The sequence below is a fragment of the Oxyura jamaicensis genome, chromosome 17 (genome assembly GCF_011077185.1).
Source record: "Oxyura jamaicensis isolate SHBP4307 breed ruddy duck chromosome 17, BPBGC_Ojam_1.0, whole genome shotgun sequence".
Taxonomy (NCBI): Eukaryota; Metazoa; Chordata; class Aves; order Anseriformes; family Anatidae; genus Oxyura; species Oxyura jamaicensis.
The window spans coordinates 6600228-6615276 of NC_048909.1; the positions used below are offsets into that span (position 1 = coordinate 6600228).

Genomic DNA, 15049 nt, shown 5'->3' on the forward strand with positions numbered 1-15049 from the left:
TTGAGGCAAAGCCTCCTATTGAGCAACCGAACTGAATAAACAGCGCTGTCCAGCCAGTTCTTCAAATCCTGCTATGCTCAGCAGTAGGGACACGGGACGTGTCTTGACTGAGTCTCTTGGAGCTTCCAGTGGCTTTAGCAGGATGCGGATTCATTCCCTTCTCATGGATCTTCGTGGAGTTTTGTGGGGGCTTTTAGTATTGCCTGCTGATGGCAGCGTGCGATCCCTTCAGGTTAAGGACGCGTTGCATGGGTCAGTTTAACAACACCCTCCCCACCAGTCAGGAGGCACGGTCTGATGGTACGAGCTGTGGATAAACAACTAATTTGTACAAAGCCGAGCAGCCCGGAGCACCTTGGAACGGCACGGCTGTTAGTTTGACTGAAAATGCACGAAAACTGCCCAAATAATCAGTGGGCAGCATAGCCAGCCGGGAGGCAAATTGCATGAGCCCCTGTGTAACCTCCTGCACTGCAGAACTGCTGAGTCTGGCCCCGCTTTATGAGTACAGTGAGCAGCACCAGACCGTTTACGTGGGGGAAATCATCCAGCAAGGGTCTTGAGCTAAGGCTTGGTGAGCGGGGTCAGTGGAAGAGGGAGGGCGCAGCGAAAGTCGCTGCGTGGCACCGGCAGCACGCCCTCATCTTGTGATACGTGCTTCACGTTTCAGATGAAGATTTGAACACTGCCTCACTCTGATTTCCAGTAGTGCCGGTAGGAAGAAAGGACTTGAGGTGTCAGTGCTAAGATTTAATCGCTGAGAGGGTAGAAAAGCTGTGCCCACACAATGATCGTGCTTGGTGGGTGGCTGGGTGTGGTTTTTCATGTAGGTAGAAACCTCCGTGTGTGTTTAAGCATCTCTTCCCCAACCTGCTGTGGGTTTCTTGTGAAACCTTTGGCCGTTCATTTGACTCCCTTCTCAATCTGTAGCAAGTTCGTATCTGTCACACAAAACAGGGATATTTCTAAATTCCACGAGATTTTGAGATCGTGGGATGCAAGCCATCATAAAGCCAGGGACAGCTTCCTTCTCCACACTGCCTCGATGCTTCCAAGCAGTCCAAGAGTTCAGCATAACTTCACACATCCATACTTTCATATTTCAGTCCTCAGTGTAACGTGAGCTGCTAGTACCACTGCTAGTACTGCAGGTTGTTCCCTAACAGACACGGTTTGTTTCCAGCTGTGGTTACGCTGGCTGGTACGTGGTGGTCTGAAGAACTGTTTGCTTCTTGCCATGCAACTCTAAAAAACACTCCGAAAGTGCCACTCTGTTCTCAGAACATCTGCTTTTAAGGTCATTTCACCTCTGATCGTGAAAGGTGTTTTTTTAATCGTAGTGTTGAAACGAGCCCTGGTCCAGTTACTTCACCAAAGCAATATTTGACTCCTTTTGTTAAGGACTGCGCGCTGCTCCCCCGGAGGATGCCTCTCTTCCCCTGAGATACAGGTTTCCCCGGGAGTTTTGTTGTCAGGAAATGCAGCGAAAGGAAAGAAGCTGTCTCCAGCCCAGCGTATGGAACCCTCTGCTCATGCCCGTGCACATCCAGCAGTAAATGTCTTAACACCAGAGCAAGTGTTCAAGGAGCTGTTCTGCTCACATGGCTTACGGAAGGGTTGGCCACTCTGCATGTTCTCCTGTTCCCCAGAGCCCGGGTGCTGTTGCCCTCAGAGGAAATGCTGTTTGAACCAGGGGAAGCGATTCCCCATCAGAGGGAATCCGCTGCCTTCTGTGGGTAACGTTCATGTCCCAGACGCCTTACAGAGGGCATTGTTCTTGTAGCAAAGAGCAAAGCCTGAGAGGCAGCAGCCACCCTGCACCTCGCAGTAGTCAGTGACCGATCTGTGGGGCTGTGCACTGCTGTGTAACCCTTTTTGGGTTACGCTGTGTGCCCGAGCTGAGCGTTTTTACCTTGCTGTAGCTCTTTCAAATAAGTCCATGACACACGGAGCTGAGCAAATGCTGCCAGGTCGCACAGAATGGTCTCCATCTGCACTGGAGCCTTTGCCTCATTCTCAGAAACTGAAGCAGGAATTTGGGCCAGCAGGATGCTGAGGGGGAGAGGGCCTCTTCCGTGCCACTCCGACTTCCTCGGATGATAGAGCTGCTCTTTTCACTCACCTTTTTGTGTTTGTAGGGCCTGTGCTCTTGTTTCCTTTGGAGTATCTGGTTTTCTCCAGTGCCTCTTGTTCTCATTTGGGGTTTTCTGTAGTAAACAGATGCCTATGAAGGAGGAGCATCTGTACAGAAATTGCCAATCTCCAGATCAAAGGCTCTTTTCCTCCTCTCTGCAAACATTTTTTTTCTCTAAATACATCTCCCTTTTCTGTTGGACATGTTCACTTAACACATCTGTGAAGCTCCAAATTTTTTTTTTTCCATCCAAGAATTCTGTCTAGGTGGAAGAAGCAGGGTTTGGCCCCAAGTCTGAGACTGGGGCTGATTGGCAGCCCTGTCAGCTTCCCAAAATCCCAGGCAGATGGCCACCGCGCGTGCACAGGCTGAGCTGTTCGGTGCGCATCCAGCGAGGCAGGAGGTTTCTCTCTGCCCTTCAGGGGGTACAGCATCACTTTATTATTACGGTTGTTATTATTCTTGTAGCTTTTGTCACCTTCCATGGCAGAAGATTGGACTTGGGTGTGAAATAAGAAATACAGAGTTGTGCTTGTAGGTGTCACTTTGCTACCTTTAGCAGGCTTTTAGGCTCAAAATGGCTCTTCTCTGTAAATGCTAAAGCAGTAACAAATGAGGGCTGCCATCCTCGCAGTAGGTCTGCACTCAGTGGTAATGATTTTACTTCTGCGTTATTGATCTGTGCCCGTCACAAGGACGGAACAGACCAGCTGTCCAGCTCGATGCAGAACACTAGGCAGACCTTAGCCCAAATCCAGGGGAGCTGCCGGTTTGTTAATGAAACCTGAAGGAGAATTCGGGAAGGTGAAATGTCATAACTCAGACAGTAATAATGTGATCCAGACACTGAGGTAGAACCCGACGGTTCAGAAAATACCCCACAATCTTTACTGACCAGCCTTTTGAAAGCAGACCTTTCAAGCAGCAGCATGCCAATCGAATGCAATTTGCGGTCATTCCTTGCATTGTGTTGGAGCAAAGCGCGTGTATTTTCTGGTGAATCCATGCACTTATGCAAGTGTCGATCTGTCTCAGCTCGGAGCTTCTGCGAGCTAGTTAAAGAGCACGTGGAGCTCATGGCACGGCAGTGTGACTGGAAGCCACGCAACGCTTGGCTTTCACGGTTTTAAATGTGCTTTCTGCATACGAATGCTCCAGTGTGCCTGAAGTGAATGAGCTTTCTCTTTCTCCTTGGTCCCTAGCTGTATGTCTCTTCAGAGAGCCGCTTCAACACGTTGGCGGAGTTGGTCCATCATCATTCGACGGTAGCAGATGGGCTCATCACCACGTTACACTACCCGGCGCCCAAACGCAATAAGCCCACTATTTACGGGGTGTCCCCGAACTACGACAAGTGGGAGATTGAGCGAACCGACATCACTATGAAGCACAAGCTCGGTGGCGGGCAGTACGGAGAGGTGTACGAAGGAGTCTGGAAGAAGTACAGCCTTACAGTGGCAGTGAAGACCCTAAAGGTAGGACTCGCGTCTCTCAACATTCCTACGCTCCTCTCCTTTCAGCTGAGCTGAATTCAGGCTGGCTGCCTTCCCTCGGCCTCACTTGACAGTTTGGGGTTGGTGATAGCCCTTAATTTCTGTGTGTAGGCCCGGAATAACAGAGAACATGAATTGATGACGGTTTTATGTGGCACTTGAAACACACATAACTAAACAGGATGTTAACAGCGCAATTTTTGCTTCAGAGCAGATGAAACCTCAGAAAAGTAAATAACTGCCGTGGTACCTCTTGCATTCAGGGGGTGGCAAAGGTGTGCTGCTCGCAGGTGAATGCAAAAAGACAGGCTGGGACGTTAAGGGAAATTGCGGATCGTGACTCAGACAACAGAAAATCCAAGGGCTAGGTTTCAAGGAGGATCTTAATGTTTTGATTGTTTGTCTTATGTGGTGTCTTTCCCAGAGACAAGCTCCCTGTGTACCTAGCGGTCTTAAGCAATTGTTCACAGCTGTTTATTATCAGAAGATACGAGAGGGGGGAAAAGTGTATCCAAGCTCAAGTATATTAAAATTCGTAAGAGGCTTTAGTGGGGAGCTGGGTAATCAGTTCTGTTTCTGGCTCTGCTCCCTGATTTCTGAGTCTCGGTTTCCTTGCCTCTTGAAATGCAAATAATGCTCCGAGTTCATAAGGTCATTGCTTAATTCATTTATGTTTATAAATGTGTCTTGAGATCTCCTGGCACCATCTACACGCATTGCATTCGATTGCTTAATAAGAGTTTATGTTAACTTGACACCATGTTCTCTCTCCTCGCATCGGGATGCGGCTTGGTCTTGCAGAAACAAACAGAAGAAGGCTTTTTGTTTGTTTCTTCTTGTTTTTTTTTTTTTTTTGGTTTTGCAATGGAAATTTTGAAGTGGAGAGACCTGCACAGATGTGGTAGTGTCGGGGGAAGAAAGTTTCCTTGATCGGGGGAAAATATTTCTCCCTGACTGTCTGAACGGTGGCTACCTCGGTATTCCTGGGTTGCTATGGCTGCAGAAAGTATTTTCATTTTGGCCTTTTTTTTTGTACTCTGGAGATTCCTTTTGCTGCTCCCCAGTGGAGAAGAGTTCAGTGCCTGCTTGCACAGGCAGCGAGTGACACCTAGTGTTACCGGTGCTCGGGCCAACGCACTGGGACCCACCGCAGGGCTTGCTCGGGAGCACCATGATGCAGGTGGAGCTGCGATGTGACCGGCTTGAACAACACCTCTGTATCGTGAAAAGGAGAGGGAAATTGTGTCCCGAAATACTCTGCAGCCTCTCCTTCCGTGGTGTGAGGATGCCTGATGTCTTCAAGTCTCTCGTTTGGGCCCGGTTCTGATTGTTGCATTCCTTCATCTTCTCGCTAAAGCCCATCAACAGAGGCACATTTTGGGCGATGCCATCGAATCTCTGCATAACGAGAAAACTTAATACAGGCCATGGCTGCTTCAAATAGATCAAATAAATATTTAATGAAACATGACTGAAAGTGGTTCATAATGTAATATGGAGCAGCATGTTCCACTGGGGAATGTAAGAATAACCAAAAAGAGAGTTGAGAAACACTTCAGTCTGCAATTATGCACACTAAAACCATCCTTAAAAGCAAATTTATAATCCGCCTTCCTTAAATCCATCAGTCTGCTACCTGACAGGTGGGATTAGAGCCCTCTTCAAAGTTTTGGGAAATATTTTAAAATCGCATTTATATTCCGGTTCTACACGGGAAAACAAGCCTTCAGCAGCTTCGTCACAAACACTCAACCGGCTCACTTTACCTTCTTGTGAGAGAATATTTTTCAAAACTTTACCTGGCTCTGCTTCCTTCCCCATCTACCCCGTGTATCTGCATGAGAAAGACAAAGGGGAGGGAAAGCTAAAAGGAAAAAAAATCCCTCCCAGCCTCCTTTTGACTAGCCGGGCTCAGGAAGCCCCATTTGTTGGTCGTTTTTCTGTCATGTCTGAGCGGAGCTCCCAGCCGGCACAGAAGCCCGGCTCACCCGAGGAGACGATGAAAGCAGCACCCTGGTTTTTGGTTGCACGTAGCCGGGAAGCCCTAGGCAGCGTGGCGGTGCTTGGATGTTTCCCATTTAAATATTTCAGTAGGAACTCGGCGCGCTGGGCAGGAGGCAGCAGCGCTTCTGAAGGGCTGTTACCGTCACACGGCCGCGCTCTGTTCTGGGGTTTTGCACCTGGTAAGGATGGAAAGGAGCCACAGCGACTGGGGACGGAGCTTCGTGACCCACTCCAGCATCATCTCCGGGCTGGATGCAGCCAGCTGGGACCGTGACCCAAACCCGTCGCCCTGTGAGGGCCATTAAATGGCTGAACTGCTGTGAGCTGGCCACCTCAGCACATTTCTTCCTGCGCACGTCTACCCCGCGTCCATTAAGGCTGCCTTCAAAGGCTGTCTTTTTTTTTCCTTTTGTTTTCCCCAGCGGAGAAGCCTGTGATTTAAATCAGGCAACGTGCAGGCCAGGTGTCCCTTAATGAGGTTTGTGTAAGTCAGGGCTGAGGCACGGTCCCGTACTTGGCTAGGAACATGTCGTATGGCTGGAACCCTTGTATGCATTCCGTGGTTTTGTGCAGAGGGGGATAGAAACTGGTAAAATTCTGCTCTTTGCATGAGATCAGATTTTCAGAGAGATCTCTGTTAGGCTAATTCTGTCTGTGCATCCTCCCGGTTACTTTGGTCACAGAGAGGTAGAGGACCGCAAACCGTCGAGCAGCCGTGCAGAGGAGCCACCTTTCCCGGTAGCACACAAAAGATAAGTGCGTGTTTAGGTTCGTTTTGCAACCCGGATTGTCAACCCTGTTCCCTTCGCCAAAGAAAATGGTTTAAAGTTCTGTTCACAAGGCCCTTTGGGCTATTGGTTTTGACAGAGCGTGCTCACAAAAACACAGCTGCCAATCAAGTTAATTGGCGACGAATAGCAAATGATGGAATGAAACTGCTCGAAAAAGGTTCTCGTAGCTAACTGCAGAGCGGAGCGCTGCCTGGATCTTAGAGCAGCAGCACGCCGTTATCATGCTCACCAGCAGCAGTAAATCCCCTCCAATCCTTCCTTAAAACACTTCGTCCATGTAGGCTGTCAACATTAATCCGCCGACGGAAAAAAAAAATATGGATATAGAAAGAAACATTGCTTTAGGAATAGATCTGTGGTTTTGCACCACTTTGAAATGACCTTCCGGCCGTTTGGGGCGTATTTGCTTCAGAATGTGGGTCTTTGAGCAAGATTGGATCTTCCCTGGTTTTCTCTTGTGCCAAGCAACTTCATGGCGCTCAACAAATAGGTAGTGACACATCTGCCCGGAACAGTTACGTCACGGGTCAGACTCTAAATACCAGGAATGAAATCTGTGAAACCTCGGGCTCTCCGTTAAGGAGTCGCTGCCGTCGGCCACGCTTCCCTGTCTGAGGGTGGGCATTTCTTGCTCAGACCCGGTGGAATCGGGGGCTTGCATTTCAGCAGTTGCTCAAGCCTTCGATTGTGGCGTAGCCTTCCTTTTATTTTCGTTCCTGTTTCTTTTCTTTCTGTACTGTTTATTTCATGTGATTTTATTTTCTGTTAGGAACATTTTTAGCTTTTTCCTTTTCAGCTCCTGCACGGTCCTGCGAGAGGCCCTTCACAAAAGGGATATGGATTTTCTTGCTCTAAAAAGCTCTGTTCCAATACTACAACATGAATGATAAAAATATATTTTAAAAAATCAAAAAAAAAAAGTTCCCAACTCCCTGGCATTGAGATGTGGCTGCGGGGAAAAATTACCTTGAAAAAACTGTGGCTTCTGTTGTCACTTTGCTGTTCGTTTTGTGCCCCCATACAAAAAAACTGCTCCTCCTTTGTGCACGCTGTCCTTGCCAAAGCTTTGCTGTTGTTCTGCAGGAGGATACCATGGAGGTGGAAGAGTTCTTGAAAGAAGCCGCCGTAATGAAGGAGATCAAGCATCCGAACTTGGTGCAGTTATTAGGTAAGTGATAAATACCAAGCGGGGGGATTTGAACTTAAACCCTTGTGCAGTGATACGGATGTTAAGGAGCAGATAAGCTGCTTACCATACCAAGGCTTTAAATACAGACGCTTATTGTCTGGCAAAATTCACAATTTGTACCAGTAATACATGATTTTTAATGATCTCGTCTCCCTAACATTTTAACTTGCCAGAGCCTGAAGCAGGAAATTAAACCCCTGTGTTAACCAGTTCCAAGCACAGCTCGTTCCCTGCGCGAGCCGTTATTTCCCCGTTAGAGGTGTAAATTGCCTTAGAAGACAAAACGCAAAGACACACTGATATTCTCAAACGTTCAAGCCAAACTTTGTCTCGGTCCTTAGGGGTGTGCACACGGGAGCCTCCTTTCTACATCATCACGGAGTTCATGACGTACGGGAATCTGCTGGATTATCTGCGCGAGTGTAACCGGCAGGAGGTGAACGCGGTGGTGCTGCTGTACATGGCGACTCAGATCTCCTCAGCCATGGAGTACCTGGAGAAGAAAAACTTCATTCACAGGTAGGAAGGGCACTGGGCACCCCGGAATCTCAAGCACAAAACACCCCTTCGTTTATTTTCAGGTTATCCCAGCATTGACTTCGGATGCAGTCCACATCCTACATTTAACACGCTGCTGTGCTGCATTCTCATCCGGTGCATTGACCTGTCTGGAGGATGGTCTTCTAATTGTTTTTCTCTGGGCTTTTTCTTTAATTTTTATGAAGCAGATGCAGGTTAAAGACATACCAGTACTTCTCTAGTTTGGACAAATGCCGTAGCTCTAAATGCTTCCTCAGGTAGCAGGCTCTTAATGGCCCAGATAAGGCTCTGCTCTCCCTTGATTCCAACAGCCCTTAAGAACTGCTGCAGGCACTTGGTGTTGCTGGATGTGGACGGGTGCTCAGAGCACAGCCACCCTCTTAGTGCCACCTCACCGTGTGTCCGTTCTCCTTTATCTTGCCTTTTTCATCCCCTCTGGGGATTGTTTTCCATTATTGACCAGATTGCGTGTTTGACTTTAATAAGCATCTTTGCAGTCTTAAAGTCCCAAAGACTCTGACCTTTAAGCGTGCTGCAATTATGGCTAGAGCTTCGCATTCTTCGTCTGCAGAAATGGCCTCCTAGCAATATAATGACACATCCTGTGCGAAGGTTTGAGAGTCGCTGAGTTTAATACGAGATGTTCTCTGTGCCACAGTGTGACCTTTCCTACCCAATTAGCTGGGATATGAAATTAGCACATGTTTTTTTATAGAGACAAATATGAAGATCGTGTGTAAAGTTCTAGGTCTTCCTCTAAGACATGCGTTGCCTTTGCTGCCTGAAAGGCTTGTTTAAATGCTTCTGTCCGTCAATAAAGTGAACGGTGATGCTGCAAATTAAATTTTTTCCACCCTTTGATTTGCTCTGTTGAAAGTATTTCATCCCTTCAGCCCGCAGGAAGTGAACTTTAAAAACTGCTTTGTGTGAATCCCATTTGTCTGCTCTCCTGTTCATTTCATTCCCTCTTATTTCTGATGACCCATTTATCTAAAATAAATAGTAGCGTTTTTCCTTATCAGCCACCCCCATACCCACCTACCCAATTATTTTAAGAGTGTTGTCACAATTCACATCCATGAATTCAAATGCTGGGCTGTGACCTCATTTAACGAATCAGGAAGGAGGAGGAATTGGATTATGAAGAGGAGCTTTTATTTAGACACACACTGTAGTAATCAGCACTGATAAGAAGATACATTCAAAAACATAGTGGAAATTGAATGGACATCTACTAAGATGTACTTTTAAAACTCTGTTCTGGCTGAGCAGAAGAAACAAGCAAAAGAAACAGCAGAGCCTGCCTCGTTTTTGAAGAACATCTCACGCTTTCTGGTAGAATCAGTTTTTAGTTCAATGTAACATCATCTCAAGAAGCGTTTTTAGTAAGACCCAGTATTAGGAGAAATGTAATTCTGTGCTTTACGTTTTTATCCTCCTCAAGCATTTCTGAGGGTGCTAACAGCACGTCTGAGGCAGGGAGGTGGCAAATGCGGCGTGTGCATCTCTCACCTGCCAGGGTGAAGGCAGGTGAAAAAACGTGGGGGAAAAGCTGGATTTGCTTACTGCTCAGTCTTTTAAAAATGTAACTCCTGATAGCAGAGGCCACAATAGCTTTGAAAAGGCCCAAATCTCTCCTGTTTGAAGATGAGGGCTTTGAACTGAAAGGGTGAGAAGAAACTGTTGTCTTGCAGCTGCCCACGCAGGCTTTCTTCTGCCTCCTCGCAAGGCAGCTGGGGCTGCTGCCTCTATAGGTGCTGTCAGCGAGCTGTCCATATGGTCACCGGAGACATTTTAGCGCTGGGTATGAAAACGTTGCGTTGTAAGGTGCGGTGTTCTTGGGAGGAAGGAGAGCGTAGCTGGGGATGAAACCTGGTAGTTGAACAGAGACTGGAAGAATTCCGGAGAGTACTGGTGTTGTCTAGGGTGATGGAAGTGTTGGAGAGGTGGGCAAGAAGTGAGGCATCACAGCTTCTTTAATTCAGCACTCATCCTCAGCTATTGATAACTTGAGCACTGACATTTCTTTGAATTATTTTTATCCCGAGGGTGGCAGCTTTTATTGAAAGTGAGGGGGCCTCTCGAAGCTTTCACTTCGCATTAAAAAAAAAGTTTGGATGACAGTCTTACAAAGCCGGAATGGAAAATAACTTTACCTCTTACATGTATGCGCATAAGTCCTTAATTTCTGTGTAATTTCTGATCAAAATAATCACACGCAGGCCCAGGCTTCTTCGGGAACAGCAAGTTTCCTTGCTATTGCGAAAAGTGAGATGACAGACCACTCATTGCCTGGTTTTGTTCTTGCTTTTAGGGACCTCGCTGCCAGAAACTGCCTTGTAGGGGAGAACCACTTGGTGAAGGTGGCAGACTTTGGCCTGAGCAGGCTAATGACAGGCGACACGTACACTGCCCACGCTGGAGCAAAATTCCCAATCAAGTGGACTGCACCAGAAAGCCTGGCCTACAACAAGTTCTCCATTAAATCTGATGTCTGGGGTAAGAATTTTATGTACAAATGAATTGGGATCATAGCCTGATGTAGCCTTCTTTTCCCGGGCTGTGCAACGAGTACATAGTGAAATGTTTCAGGAGAGAGCACGTTCCCTGGTGTGAGCTGTGCTGTTCTGGGAGCTGGTCAGAGTTCAGGGCTTAATCTCTGCTGATTCAGTCCTTGAGTGGAGAACCGAGGATGCAGACCTGGCTTTGTATGTTGGAGTCGTTGGCAAGTATGAAAATAAAGGATGCTGTAGTGTTTAGAGAAATGTATGGAATGGGGCTGGGGGGCACCACTGCTGCCGACTTGATAGAGTTCTGGCACAGAGCTATGAAGCAATATATTGTGATATAGCCAGGAAGTTTCAAACTACTTTATGGAGGAAAGTGAGAATCTGGTTCATTTTTATGTTAAAAAATTATGTGTGTATCTGTCTAGTGATAGCTCCGAGCTCGTCTTCCTGCATTTTAAAAGAATAATCTTTGGAATGAGATGAGCAGAAACAGAGAGAAAATTTGATGACAAATGGTTATTGAAGAGCCCTGAGGTGCTGGTGATAAGACTAGGCTTAGCTAAATGGAGCTAAATTCTATCAAATCTGACTGTAGAAAATTTCATTGTACTTTTTATCAGCCCTTCTTTGGATTTTATATCTCTGCCATAGCTGTTGGTCAAATTCTCAAAAGTGCCCAGTGACATAAGATAGAAGTTGGTGGGACTCGGTCCCAAGGGCACTTGAGAAATGTTATCCTGAGCATCTTTTATATATATAAAAAGAACAGGCAGTAAGAAAGCAGCAGTGAAGTTTTCTGCAGATCTGGGGAAATGGTGCAGAGAAAGGCTTCATTTTGAAGGAACTTTTAGGGGACGACTGATAGAAAACGTTCCAGAGATGGCAGAGGATAACCCTGCTGAGGTCTGCGTGCTGAGCAAGGTGTTTGTTCTGCTCTGGGCTGGCGTGGGATGGCGCTGGCTGTTTCTGGGTAGCTGCCACAGACCCCGGGATGCTGCTGAATTGCTGGCGGGGCCGTAGGGATCCCTGTCATGTTTAAACAGTGGAGTACTCGGGGAATTTCCAAAAGGAATATTGGGTGTCTTTAATTAAGGTTAGTGTAACCTTGCAGAGCGAGAGTCAGGGCGGCGGATTAAGGGATCTGACTGGAGCATGCCAGCCATCCCCGGAGGCCATGGCTGCTGCTGGCCATGCCAGGGTTTGGATGCTTTTCACCTCGCTGCCTTGAGACAGAGATCAAAGAAAATTGTGCACAGAAATGTCTAATGTAAATTGCCCTTGGTGGTGTTACCATGTAATGTGATGTGATTTCCTTAGTTATGCAGAATTGTAATCGCTTTCTCTTCAGTTTGAGGCCAGAATAGGGTGACTGAACTAATTACATGCAGGTTGCTGAACTGGTGTTGAGTCTATTCTGCATGCCTGACTCCTGGGTTAGCCGCCTGACCCTGGCACTGACCTGCACCGGGTTCTGGGACTTGAACGCCTCGCCTGGTTTCAGACCTCTTTGTGCTCTCCCTTTTGCCTGTTCAGCTTTCCCTGTGACCAAAATGCCTCACCCAGCCATTGTCTCCTTTGTAGCAACTGCGGAAAATTTCCTCTCACCGCTGGGTCCCCACTTTCCCCTCCAGTCTGCAGCTAAACAAGGGCTCCCCAAAAACCACCGAGCTATTAAAACATGCGAGTCCTCTAGGGAGAGGCTGCAGATGAGAGGAGCTGTCAAACAGAGAGAGACTGCAGTGCAGCAGTGAAACAGTTTCAGCTAATCCACTGTGAAGTCTCTTAATTGTGCCTTTAATAGGACTTGAAGGATCTCAAGGCGTTCAGGTTCGAGACAACTGATACATTGAAAATTAGTCTAATTCTACCCTGTCATATCTCAGGAAACTAGTCTGTGCCGACAACGAGGCTTGTTACGCTGCTTTAACATTTAAGCTGCTGCCGAGCATGGGATCTGAGCCACCCAGAGCTGGTTTAAGTGCAGCACTGTTTAGTGACTACTCCCACTAAACATCCTCTCAAACTGAAAATGAAAACAAAGCTTATCATTTTTTTTTTCCCACTGCAGCTTTTGGTGTTCTGCTGTGGGAAATCGCGACCTACGGCATGTCCCCGTACCCTGGGATTGACCTGTCTCAAGTCTACGAGCTGTTGGAGAAAGACTACCGCATGGAGCGCCCTGAAGGCTGTCCTGAGAAAGTCTATGAGCTCATGAGAGCGTGTAAGTTTCCTTCAGCCCTGCGAATGCTGCTATTTAGCTCTGCAGAGATGCAGTAGAAGTGCCAGGATCTGGCCACACGCAGGCAGACACAAGAAACCCTCTGCCAGCTGTAGTGGAGACGCAGGGCTGTGTAGAAGTGCTTGCTTCAAACCGCTTTCCCCAGGGGATGAAAGCACTGCGAAGCCAGCCGTCCTTCTCTGCTGGGAGTACGTGGGCCTTCGGGAGGGACTTGTTGTTCAGCTCAATGTTTTCTGTCTCCTTTTTCCTGACAGCTTAATGAAAAGCTTTTGCTCCAAGGGTGAAGCAGGAGTTTGTTAGGCTTCTTAAGAGACCAGGCATTGCTCTTCCACGGTGGCCTTTTGGTACATGACTTCCGTAGCGTGATAGTTTTTTCTTCCAGGGGTGCTCAGCACCTACTGTTACTTTGCCTCAGTGGTGGTTCCCATACCCCGCACCCTTCACATCAGGTTTCCAGGTGATGTTTTCTCTCGGCCATTTTATAAAAAGCGATCTGTGCTGGCTAGCACCTCCTGGCGTAGTGTAACGAATGTCCAGTGCTGGTGGGCACTTCTGAGCCGTGGTGTTTTTGCAGGCTGGCAGTGGAGCCCCTCCGACAGGCCTTCCTTTGCCGAGATCCATCAGGCATTTGAGACGATGTTCCAGGAATCCAGCATATCGGACGGTAGGTCTTGGGGCAGGCAGCTCCAGGGATGGGCCAGGGGGCACTCGTGTCCTTTACATGTAGCTTACAGGCTGCTTTGTGGTGACGCTCAGCCATGGGTTCCAGTGCCTGGTGTAAACGGTGTAGAAAGCAGACACAGGCTTACGTGGGGGCTTCTTCTGGGTCTGGTTTTAAAGGACCAAATGGCTGAACAACCCTAGGGAACTTCTGCTTTGTGGTGTTTGCTTTCCTTTTGTGTAATTAACTCTGAGCAGTGTAATGGTTTTTTTATTGTGTCTATTATAGTGATTTTTTTGTCGTCTGTGTATTGCAGAGGTGGAAAAGGAATTGGGAAAGAAGGGCATGAGGAGCGTAGTGAGCAATTTCCTCCAGGCCCCAGAGTTACCAACCAAAACACGAACGTCAAGGAGAGCTGCTGAAAGCAAAGATGCCAACGAGGGTTTGGAGACTGCACATGCTCGAGGCCAGGGGGAATGTGGTAGGTTTTAATTAAAGTCATTATTCCTTCAGGAAATACAGGGGAAAACAAAATGCACGTCCAGGTCTTCACCTAGGAAAAGCAGTGTCTAAAAGCAGGTGCCCCCTTTGTGGATCAGTATTGTGCTTCTGGGTGACACGCTGCTGAGATCGCTTCCCTGGGTTCAGAGCTCCTTTTATCATTTTTTTTTTTACAGAAAAGAAGGCTGTTAATCTTGGGACCAGATACAAACACACAGCATCCGGGAGGGTGAATGCTTTGCTGGCTGAGGGATTGGCGCTCTACCTGCGGTTGCTTAGAGAAGCCCTAGGAGTTGTTTTAACTTAATGGCTGTCTCCTACTGCTCCCCATAGACCAGAGCCTGAGCGCAGAGCTCTCTGATCATATTGCCTTCCCATTCCCTGGTAGGAGCTATCAGTGGGATCTCTCACTGCATCCGAGTGCTGGGTAATCTGCTGTGTTCAAGCCTCTTTACACTACCACACTGCATAATTTAAAGCAGGACGATTGCTCAGGTTTAGCAAGCCCCATAAGAGCTTTCTTCAGCGTTTCATCGTAGCAGGTTTGTGCTTGTAGCGCTGAAGAGTATTACTCTTGGCATGTACCAAACAGAATTTCAGCAAGGGACAAGGAGATATTTACAGAATCTTCCATGAAATTAAACTGTATTCAATCAGTTTCTTCAAGCCCTTACCTTCCATTTTGGGGTAGTAAAAGCAGTGGTAAAACACTGAATTTATACAGTAGATTTCTATCCAGATCGTTTCAAAAATAACAAGATAAAATAGGTTTTCTTTCCAGCTTCTGTTAAGCGTGCCTTATGTGGCCCTTCATGTAACTGACCTTTTTTTCTGTAATGACAAACTCACCTAGCACTACATGTATCAGTAGCAAGTGTACATCCAGACAAAGGAAAAAAAATAAAAAACAAGGGGGAATGTAAAACCCAGGAAAAAGGAAGTGTCAGTGACTTAAATAGAAAGGAAGGTTATTTACAGAAGGGCTTG

General features: G+C 47.3%; 1 protein-coding gene across 3 annotated transcripts in view; it reads left to right on the top strand.

The window, feature by feature from the left end:
• ABL1 (ABL proto-oncogene 1, non-receptor tyrosine kinase) overlaps positions 1–15049 on the top strand; it is a 71601-nt gene that overhangs the window by 51625 nt on the left and 4927 nt on the right. For all 3 annotated transcript variants that reach the window (XM_035341407.1, XM_035341408.1, XM_035341409.1), the window contains 7 exons: positions 3337–3609; positions 7506–7590; positions 7953–8130; positions 10466–10650; positions 12730–12882; positions 13475–13564; positions 13878–14042. In XM_035341407.1, coding sequence (XP_035197298.1) covers positions 3337–3609; positions 7506–7590; positions 7953–8130; positions 10466–10650; positions 12730–12882; positions 13475–13564; positions 13878–14042 — 1129 coding nt within the window. The remainder of the gene's footprint in view (positions 1–3336; positions 3610–7505; positions 7591–7952; positions 8131–10465; positions 10651–12729; positions 12883–13474; positions 13565–13877; positions 14043–15049) is intronic.